The 10821-nt window shown below is 35.5% G+C and overlaps 2 protein-coding genes across 2 annotated transcripts; one reads left to right on the top strand and one right to left on the bottom strand.

Moving 5' to 3' along the window:
* The first annotated feature begins 1480 nt into the window (after window positions 1–1480).
* On the top strand, window positions 1481–5107 carry LOC133830203 (U-box domain-containing protein 35-like). The gene is made up of 9 exons (XM_062260127.1): window positions 1481–1649; window positions 2248–2369; window positions 2467–2588; window positions 2666–2871; window positions 2970–3063; window positions 3247–3544; window positions 3621–3722; window positions 3802–4230; window positions 4334–5107. The coding sequence occupies exons 1-9, from the start codon at window positions 1481–1483 to the stop codon at window positions 5105–5107; spliced, it is 2316 nt and encodes a 771-aa protein (XP_062116111.1).
* A 529-nt stretch (window positions 5108–5636) lies between these two features.
* Window positions 5637–9496, bottom strand: LOC133829586 (probable linoleate 9S-lipoxygenase 5). Its single transcript, XM_062259308.1, has 9 exons — window positions 9180–9496; window positions 8653–8948; window positions 8305–8545; window positions 7868–8206; window positions 7683–7768; window positions 7476–7583; window positions 7077–7384; window positions 6721–6984; window positions 5637–6640 (listed from the first exon to the last, which is right to left on the bottom strand). The coding sequence occupies exons 1-9, from the start codon at window positions 9358–9360 to the stop codon at window positions 5890–5892; spliced, it is 2574 nt and encodes an 857-aa protein (XP_062115292.1). The 5' UTR covers window positions 9361–9496; the 3' UTR covers window positions 5637–5889.
* Between the last annotated feature and the right edge of the window lie 1325 nt (window positions 9497–10821).

Genomic DNA, 10821 nt, shown 5'->3' on the forward strand with positions numbered 1-10821 from the left:
TGTTCGACTTAGTGTATCTAGGTCTTTTTTTCGTGAGTTGTTCGACACTACTTACTCAGAGTTGTACCAAAGATTGTGTTGTCAGCATTGAAAAGAAAAACAAATATGTCGTCGCCTGAAATATGATTACTGGTAAGCAGTGTTCGACTTGAGAATTAATATTATAAAACTAAAATAACAACATTTTTTTTTGGGTTTATACCTTTTTGAACCCTGTGTTTTGACAAATTACTTTTTGGACCCTATGTTTTGTAAAATGGTTAAAATAGAACCATAAACCTGATTTTAGTCAATTTTTTTTCAACTAAAATCACAAATAATTTACCAAACTAACAATTCAGAACAAAAATAAAATCATTCTGCTTAAAAATTGTGTTGTTATATTCAATTTTTTCTTCATCAAAATTGAGTTTAGAGTTCTATTTTAACTATTTTACAAAATATAGGGTCCAAAAAGTAATTTGTCAAAATACAGGGTTCAAACAGGTAATAGGAAAAAACACAGGGTCCAAAAAGATATAAACCTTTTTTTTTTATATAGATTTATAATATATTTAGTATTACTTAACATGTAATAAAAAAAAATTCGAACCTTAAATTAAAAATACCTATCGATCTCTCATCTCTAGCTAATTGAACAAGCTTATAATATAAGTTGGCTTTTTATCAAACCGAAAATACTTGACTTTTTTTAATAAAAAAAAACCGAAATTATTATTTTTTTAATTTAGTTATTAATTAGAAAGATTCAACACTTAACTAAATCATAAGTGGTCTTGTTGTCATAAAAAGCTTGAAGAAAAGGATGTTACAATATCTGTTGGTGAATTAGTTTGTAAAAAAGTCCTGAGACAAATAGTCAAATATAGTCAAGATTATCAATAATTATATTTAATTAATTTAAAATATATAGAAAAGAATAGAATGATGTAGTTATGTTTGTTTTGTATGCTATGAGAAAGAGAGTGAGTTTGAAATCATATAATTATCTAATTATGGATCAAAAAGAAGAGAAAATTAAATTAAAAAAAACATAATTATTATTATTATTATTATTATAATTTATAATTAGGCAAATATTAACTGGCTTCTACTAATGTGGGATTAAATCTCAGAGGCAGAGCAGATGATTAGGAAGAGATTAGTTTCAGTTGTTTATCTCTTAATTCTTCTTCTTTTTTTTGTTAATTTTTACCAAAACAATAATAACAACAACTACTAACAAACTCTCTTAGAGGGAATTATGAGACTGTTTTTATCTCTTAACACACCATAATTCATATTTATAATTGCTGCTCTTGACCAATATGTATTAATTCGAAAACTAAAAAACCAGAACAAGAAGAAACCCAGAATATAACTGACTTTTTTTTTCTTTCTGATCATTATATTTTGGGTTTCTAAATATCTTGTTCACTAACAAAATAATATATATATATATATAAGCTAATTTTCTCTCTTTTGGAAATTAATACATAATATGACAAGAGGTGTTACAGAGAAGAAAGAAGAGATTGTGGCAGTGGCTATTGACAAGGACAAAAGCAGCCAATATGCTCTGAAATGGACTGTGGATCATCTCATCACCAGAGGCCAAACCATCACTTTGCTGCATATTAAACACAAAGCTTCTTCTGTTCCAAATCCATGTAATCATATATAACTTTATCTCTATATATATATATGGGGATCGATTACAACGCATTTTTTTTTTTCAACACCGGTGTATCATTTTTCTATTTCTGTATCTGAATAATTATAATCTCAATTTTTTTTTATATGACGGTGTACATTATAGCTATCTAGAACATCCTACAAATTTTCAAGAAATTCTGAATAAATTATGGTACCGAAACAGGGTCTAAACTCTCTGTTGCACGCGTGTAAAATTTGACAGTTTGAACTCTGTTTTCTTGAAAATTTGCAGGATATTCTAAATACCTATAATGTACACTATCAGATAAAAAAAATTAGGATTATATCTTTCCCGGTGCCAAAAGAGAAAAATGATGCACCGGTATTGCAAAAAAAGGATGCGCTGTAGTCGTTCCCTATATATTTACATGAAGTCATGTCAAACACATAGCATAATCTGTTCCAAATGCTAATGAGAGCTGCTTAATGTGTTCTGACATGACCATACATATATACATATATATCTTCTTCTGTTCCAACCTTCTATATATATATATATATGTATATATGTTTTGACATGACTTGATGACACATGTTCTTTGGTATGTGAAGTTGGGCACTTCATCTCTGTCCATGAGGTTTCTGAGGATGTAGCAAGAAACTACAAACAACAACTGGAGAATCAAGCCAAGGACTTGTTCCTTCCATTTCGTTGCTTTTGCACCAGAAAAGATGTCTGTTCAATCATTTCATCATAACTTAATTTTAACTCCTCTTTCTTTCTTTCTTTTTCCAACCCTTTTCTGTTTAACTTATTGCCTTGCAAAACAGATCAAATGCAATGAAGTGATATTGGAAGAATCAGACATATCAAAAGCAATAATCAGCTATGTTACTACTCATTCTATTGAGACTTTGGTTCTTGGTGCAGCATCAAGAAACAGCATTGTCAAGTAATGTCTTTGTTTTTTTCTTTCTTTCTTTCCTCAAAACAAAAAAAAAATGCTAATTTCCATGTTTTCAACAGAAGATTCAAACCTACAGATGTTCCCAGCAGTGTCTCAAAAGTGGCACCAGAGTTCTGCACTGTTTATGTCATTGCCAAAGGAAAGATCTCTTCGGTTCGCTCTGCTTTGGCTCCAGCCCCTTCAAGATCCAATTCTCGTAACAACATTAACCATATACCTCATCATGTTCCTCACAATGTTCCCCACAATATACCTCATCATCCCAGAAGTATGTTTCTCGAAAATCGAGCATTGTTGCGAGTTTGTTGTGAGTGTTTTCTTTTTCCATTCCATTTTTTTCTCATTGCTTGGTTCATACTGATGCAGCTCCTGAGAGATCACATTATAACAATCATAACAATCATAGCAATCATAACAATCATCACAATCTGTACCATCAACCAGATGAAATGGAAATGAGGTAATAACGAACAAGTTCTTCCAATGCATTATTAATGTAAAATAGCCTTGTTTTTATAATTTTTTGCATAATGGCCTCGAGACATACTAGACCCTATCTAGAAGGTCATTTCGCAAAGTTACATTATAAAAAAGACTAATTTATTAAGCCAACCATGTGTATTTATATGAAATAATGAAACAGGTCACCCTTCACAAGAGGCAAACATTCAATGAACAAGTCATATGAGCTCTCACAAGACAGTGACATATCCTATGTGACCAGTGGAAGGCCAAGCATAGATCGCCTGTTTCCTTGTATCCATGACACAAGTGATCAACAAGGAAATAGCCCCAGATTCTCATCTAGTTCTGACTTTGACATTCTCAAGAATTTTTCATCATCATTATCAGGACACAAATCTATTGACTTGAGCTCTTCTCATTATGAATTCTCGAATCACTCCAACGATAGTGGAACTTCGATTTCCTCTCAGAACATGGTAAGATCAACAACAACACAATAGCTTGTAATAACAGTTAAGACTCAGTTGTTCTAACTTTCTTGATGATTATTAGGATGATGTGGAAGCCGAGATGAAAAGGCTGAGGATAGAGCTCAAACAAACAATGGATATGTATAGCACTGCCTGTAAGGAGGCCCTCTCAGCAAACAAGAAGGTATCTATTTGTCTGTCTGTCTATCTATCTATGGATATTTTCAATAATGGAGAGAGATTTATGGATATTTTCACAACAGGCATATGAGCTTCACCGTTGGAAAATGGAAGAAGAACAGAAATTAGAAGAGGCGCGGCTAGCTGAGGAGGCTGCATTGGCACTTGCAGAGAAGGAAAAAGCAAAGTGTAAGGCAGCCATTGAGGCAGCCGAAGCTGCTCAAAGGCTTGCTGAATTGGAAGCACAGAAAAGAATTCACGCTGAAATGAAAGCTCAAAGAGAAGCGGATGAGAGGAGGAGAGCACTAGGTGCCTTAGCCAGTGGAGAAATAAGGTATAGGAAATACACAATCGATGAGATTGAAGTAGCAACGGAAGATTTTTCTGAATCTCGCAAGATTGGAGAAGGAGGTTATGGACCAGTGTACAGAGGTGAATTGGATCACACCCCAGTTGCCATAAAGATTCTACGTCCAGACGCAGCTCAAGGACGCTCCCAGTTTCAACAAGAGGTCAGTCTTGGAGTTTCCATTAACATAATCCAATCAAAATGAACATGTTCTTGTAAAGTGTTATGCATTCTATTATTGTACTAATTGTTTGATCACACTGCAGGTTGAAGTACTAAGCTGCATACGGCACCCTAACATGGTTCTCCTTCTTGGAGCTTGTCCAGAGTTTGGCTGCCTAGTGTATGAGTACATGGCTCATGGCAGCTTAGAGGACCGTCTTTTTCGAAGAGGTAACACCCCAATTCTTACATGGCAATGTAGGTTCCGAATTGCTGCAGAGATTGGCACTGGTCTCTTGTTTCTTCATCAAACCAAACCAGAACCACTTGTTCACCGTGACCTCAAACCTGCAAACATTTTGCTAGACCGAAACTATGTTAGCAAGATTAGTGATGTAGGCCTGGCCAGACTTGTTCCTCCATCTGTAGCGGACTCTGTGACTCAGTACCGCATGACAGCAACAGCAGGAACATTCTGCTATATAGACCCTGAGTATCAACAAACCGGCATGCTTGGAATTAAGTCAGACATCTACTCATTTGGGGTCTTGCTTCTACAAATGCTAACAGCCAAGCCACCAATGGGATTGACTCATCACATGGAAAAAGCTATTGACAAAGGTACTTTTGAAGAAATGCTTGACCCTGCTATTACTAACTGGCCTATGGAGGAGGCATTCAAATTTGCCAAACTAGCTCTCAAGTGTGCCGAAATGAGGAGAAAAGACAGACCAGACCTTGGAAAAATTGTGTTGCCCGAGCTTAACAGAATGAGAGAACTTGCTGAAGAGAATATGCCTGCTGATGGGACTGGCTATGTTCCAGCTTCACATTCCCCCAACCATGGCTCAGTCACATCTCCATCACAGGTGAGCTAAGACCAAATAGCTATAGCTGTGTCTGCAAGAAAATCCAAGCTTCTTCATCTTCATTCATTCTTGTATTGTTCTTTTGGCCTTCTGAGATTTGTCTTTCCTTTTTGGCTTTCAGGATGTCCTGAGTGATCATGTACAACGACACTCGGGATATGAGAGCTCAAGGAGCCTCTCTAGTACATCATCTTCTACAGAGAAATGACTAGAGCTCAGAGACACTGAAATTTACTGGCTTGCATGGTTCTTGAAGGTCATCACAGTGAGTCTACATATATCAATTAACAGGGAGAAAATTAGTTTAATATTGGTCAGAGCAGCCATATTATGAACTTGGCAAGTGTAATTTTTTTTCCTCTTTTTATAATGAATGCAGATATAATCTCTTTTTTCTCCCTCACTTTCTCTAACTCATGGATGAAGATATACTGCTGCTATAGTAATGTAAACATTCTCAAGTCATATTTGTGTGAGTAAATAAGAAAAAATTATATAAAAAATTTGAAAAATTTCGACAAGTTTTGTACTTGATGCATAATTTAAATACTAAGCTTCAGATCTTTATTTATTCAAGTGAGAAATAAGCTCAAACAAGAACATACAAACAAAGAGTTCATCACCAACTCCCTCCCATACAGTACAATTCATAGGTAGATATTTATGATAGAAAAAAGCCATAAGCTAGGCAAATTGCACAAGGCAATTTGCCAGTAGAGAAGTAGAAGCTAAACATAAATATAGAGAACAACAAGAGCGAGAGAGATCAGCATAGAAAAAGAAGAGAAGCTTCAGATAGAGATACTATTGGGAATTCCTTTGGCAGCAATTCCAATTTCTCCATTAGGAATGAGCAAGCCGTAAGGGAACTTGACCAGCCCATAACGGTTCTTCAATGTTGGGTCATTGTTCCTGCTAACAATGTTATCCTCAATTTCAGAGAGCTTCCTTCCAAATCTCTCAAAGGCCTGCAAAGGTTCAGCTTCTGCTGTCCAGTTATTTTCTCTTTGGCCAAGATAAACCTCATCAGAAGCATGCTTAGACAAGACCTCAATAATGGAAATCTCAACTAAGCTCTGCAGCTCAGCAGTGATTGTTTTCAAGTAAGCCTTCTCTGGATTTGTTCTAAGCTCTTCATATTCAGGAGTACCCTCTTCAGGCATGAGCCGCCTGCTTATTGTGGGGCGGTTTGGAATGTACCCTCCATAAGAATACTGCCCAAAGTTGACAGCTGCATGAAGAGCAGAGGTAATCCATATAGCTGTGGTGCATGTCTCTATTAACTCTTCACGGGTCTGCATACTAGGCCACCATGACTTGTCTTTTAAGTCGCCATGACCGACCTCTTTGAGTTCCTTCCACCATGCTTGGAGTTCTTTGTCTTTTTGAACAACTTCATCAGTTGTGTAGTAGTAAGAGCAGTACTCTTGAACCCAGTGTTTTATTGCAGCCCAGATTTCAAGTCCATCGACAGCATATGGATAGTCCTCTATCAGTAGGCGAAGGCCATGTGGTGAACTTGGATCCTCCACTGCGACCCCTCTGAAACATAAAACAAAATATATAAGACATTATTTTCCATTTTTCTGTTTTATACTTAATTCATTTGAAAGAATTAATACCTCTTGATGAGATCAGCTGGGTGCGCCTGTTCAGCTAAATTCCAGTTCTTATAAGCAGCTGAAGATAGTTCCATGGAATGTTGTCTGGGAGATATCACAGACTCAATAATACCCCCACCATTTACAAGAAGTTGTCTAGCAAGTGAATTGATATTCATGTTGTCACGGAAGTGAGGGAGCAACATTTTGTAAATTGGGTGTAACACACTAAGCTGCCTGTTTGTTGCAAGCACAAATGGCTCAGCTACTGCATGAGTGTTCAACCTATATGACCAATGAAAATTGAATCAATATTTAGAACCATCACAAAACATAAACTAAAGTTATAGGATCTAGTTTTTCTGACAGAGATATACCAATGGCTAACTAGTTGGTGATGGCAATAGTCATTAACAACGACATAAGCTTTAGCAAGTTGCCAAACGGTACTTTCTACGCCTTGTTGGGCTGGTGTAATAACTTTGCTAACAGCACCTAATTCATCACCATTTGGATGTGGCAGGCTTAGTTCAATTGCCAGAGGCCTCAAAGCGCCATCATTGGTTAAAAACAGAAGTGTTCTAGTGGCATAAATCTTTGATGAAGTTGTGTCGTTGATTCGCCTCACGAATGGCATGAAAGTATCATGGTGATCCAATATATAAAGCTTGTTGTCATAAAGGGCCTGATTAAACGCAAGACTTTAGACATCATGGCCTACACATTCATTATATACATATATACTTGAGAATAACAAAGATAGGAAAATTGATCACCTCAAACACTGATTGCCCATCCAAGTTGTTGCTTATGTGTTCTTCAGTGATTGTACTAGTTTGATTACCATAGATTGAAGGGTCAAGCTGGCTTGTTGGTGGGAATTCCTGTAGTTAAATCACAAGTAAGATCATCAAAGATGAAGCTTTAAAGAATCTTGCATTAGACAACTTTGAAGATATTTATAGGAAAGAAAAAGTTCGTACTTGGAGACGACGAATGACGACAGGGTTCACTCCAGCCAACATCTCTCTTGCAAATTCTTCATCGGTCATCCATGCTGACTTGTCATCTGCTCAAAACCAAAGGAAGAAGAGTTTAACAATCAACCTCAAAGTAGAAAACCAATTAGATTAGGATAGCAATGGCAGTGTATAATTATGTTACATACTTTTGATCACATGAGGCATGGGATATCTGAGGAACCGAGTACCATCAGCTCGAAACAGGTCCTTCAATGTTTCCAAAGGTACATTCTTGCTTATGGTCTCAAATATTCCAAGAGGTAGAGGAAAACCTCCTTCATACAAGTCCAGTACATCTTTGAAGCTGTCAAACTCAGCTGGGGTTTTGTCAAACAATGACTCTATCGCAGGTTTGATGATTAGAGCTACTGATTTCAATGAGTTGACAAGGAAGTCTGACATCTTCAAGTGACCAAATCGTTCATCTCTTGGAATGTAAAAGTTCAAATTCAGAAGGTCTATGTCCCTACTCTCGCTGTTAGGATCTGTTACACAATTACAATAAACAAAAAACATGAATAACAGAAGAAACCATTGTAGTTCATACATTCTTACTTTGATTATTATAGTACAATTTTCTAACCTTTGTTGGTTGGTGGTCTCCCAGTTCTTCCTCTGCGAGGGTAAGGGTACTCACTAGTTCCTCCAAGAACTGGCCGGGAATGCTTTTCACCCCAGTCTGGATTACCCAAATCATTGTAGTAATCGTAGTCATAGATTCTATCCCCATCCTTACGCTCTCCTGTTCCATTTCCTCTGAGGTAAACCAGTTCTTGCTCTCTGTACCAGAGCAGTGGGGCTGGTGTGTCATGTGGAAGATATGCCTGCATATAACGCCACCAAGTTCATCATTTCTTTTTCTTTGAGTAATTTTGTCGAACACCCAGTTTAGAAAAGTAAGCAAAGAAGAAATATATGGATATATATATACCTTGTTCCTGAAGAAAACACGATCATAGTTGTAGTGTTTAGCAGGGTAAACCCAGGAATTACAAACAAATTGGACTTGGCCTTGATTAGGAACATCTTCAAGAGTGAGAGACTTGAGGAAGAACTCAACACTGTGATTGTTGTTAATAACAAAAGCCTCTGGAACACCAAATCCCTCTTCCAACTCAAAATGAACACTATAAGCTGATTCCCCAGCTAACAATGGGAAAAGGGTCAGTATATTTGTCCAGTTCTCCAAGTAAGCTTCCTTCCCCAGCTTCCCTTTCAGCTCATTACCTACAAAAAAAAAAACAACACAACCCACCAAACCAAATGAACAGTAGTAGTACTTGGTATAACTTTTAATGTCACTTTTACAAAAGAGCTTTGACAAAATTACTATTTTGTAAAAAAGTTATTTTGTCAAATACCTTACAAGCATATGAAGTAAACTAGAGTGTTAATGAAAGTGAAAAGGACAGATATATAGATATATAGATATATATATATATACACAAATTAACTCACCAGTGTGAGTTTGAACAGAGCTAATGAGCTGAAGAGAAACACGTTGACCCAACAACTCATTCAAAGGATCAATAATCCCATTCCTTATGTCATTGAAATCCAAGACATTTTTCTTCATCAACACCACAGACCCTTTTATCTTCTTACCGAAGATTGAGGGAGGCTTTATTATGCCAAGCATATTTGCTTTGAAAAGATATATGTATAGATATATATGTTGTAGAGAAATGTATGGGAGAGAAAGTTTAGTTGATTTTGTGTGATTAAGTGATGGAGATTATGCATGTATTTATAGTAAAAAAACTTGTGCATGCAATATTTAATATTTCAATATGATTATTTTGATGTCATTCCCACGTAACCTTATAATATATATAATAATATTGTTATATAAACGAGTCCCACACTACCGTTCATGAATTAAAAAAATACAATGGCACGTATATCTATACACATTAATCTATTGATGTTTTCTCATGTAGATGATTAATTATTTTTTTATGTTATATATATTATAGTTATTTAGAATATTTTTTAAATTTTTAAAAATTTTAAAATAATTTAAAATGTTGAAAATAAAGTTCAAATAGTTGTTTCTTACACGTATAATAAAATATTCGAAATTCGCAAAATTTTGCACGATATATTTTAAATAATTACAATGTACAAAATATGTAGAAAACACTACGTAGTGCACCAATTCTTATATTATTATTATTATTATTATTTTGACAAAAGAACGGCCTATATTATTCCCTTATCTACATTGATCAACTTTTATATAATATAATAATTGAAATTTGATTTTTAATGCATTAAATGAGACTATATAACAAAATGATACCAAGCTAAAAAATTATTACATTTTTATTCTAGTATTCCTTGGATTCCCAAAAATGTCATTATCATAAATTTCCCTCTCTTTTTCTCCAATTGTCTTCTCCCTCTCTATCTCTCACGTTTTCCCTCTCTATCTCTCAAGCTCTCGTACACACAAAAAAAAAGCAGCTTAATCTGTACAAATTTTCGAGGTTGGATTTCAGGGGCAAGTTGTGAATCCTTTCAAGGTAAGAACTTCATTTTGGATTTCAGATAAAAATCATATGGGTAGGTATATATTTGTTATATGTATTGAGGAAACTTGTTTATCAACATTGCTTTTGTTATTTCGAATAGATCTATGTATGCCTTCATTCATTTCTTAGTTTTTTTTCTGGGTTTTTTGTTTGCCTCGATGAGACTCGATTGTCCGCAATGGACCTCGATAGAACCCTTATATGTTTATATTATTTTTCTACCTCGATATGCCTCGATGAGACTTAATGGACCTCGATAGAACCCTCACACATTTAGGGAAAAAAACTACCTCGATGAGACTCGATGGACATCGATAAAACCCTCACACTTTTAGGAAAAATGGGTACCTCGATTAGACTCGATGGTCCTCGATGGACCTCGATAGAGGCATAGAACTTAATGTATGTAGTATATGCCTCGATGGGTTCATAAGAAATTTGTTGGGCAGTCTGCCTCGATGTACCTCGATTGTACTCGATAGACCTCGATAGGTTGACCTCGATATAAATCGATTTTTTGTTGTTTTATGTTATAGTTTTAATTTTTGACCTATTTTTTTGTTTTT

This window comes from Humulus lupulus, chromosome 4 (genome assembly GCF_963169125.1).
Source record: "Humulus lupulus chromosome 4, drHumLupu1.1, whole genome shotgun sequence".
Lineage (NCBI taxonomy): Eukaryota > Viridiplantae > Streptophyta > Magnoliopsida > Rosales > Cannabaceae > Humulus > Humulus lupulus.

What these genes read in the sequence shown, in the direction of transcription:
- LOC133829586 (XM_062259308.1), bottom strand. Translation starts at nt 9,360, where the DNA reads ATGCTTGGCATAATAAAGCCTCCCTCAATCTTCGGTAAGAAGATAAAA. An exon ending in GAGACCACCAACCAACAAAG is followed by an intron (nt 8,207 to 8,304) that starts GTTAGAAAATTG and finishes ATTGTGTAACAG; the next exon opens with ATCCTAACAGCGAGAGTAGG. An exon ending in CATGCCTCATGTGATCAAAA is followed by an intron (nt 7,769 to 7,867) that starts GTATGTAACATA and finishes GGTTTTGAGCAG; the next exon opens with ATGACAAGTCAGCATGGATG.
- LOC133830203 (XM_062260127.1), top strand. Translation starts at nt 1,481, where the DNA reads ATGACAAGAGGTGTTACAGAGAAGAAAGAAGAGATTGTGGCAGTGGCT. An exon ending in CGATTTCCTCTCAGAACATG is followed by an intron (nt 3,545 to 3,620) that starts GTAAGATCAACA and finishes GATGATTATTAG; the next exon opens with GATGATGTGGAAGCCGAGAT. An exon ending in GCTCCCAGTTTCAACAAGAG is followed by an intron (nt 4,231 to 4,333) that starts GTCAGTCTTGGA and finishes ATCACACTGCAG; the next exon opens with GTTGAAGTACTAAGCTGCAT.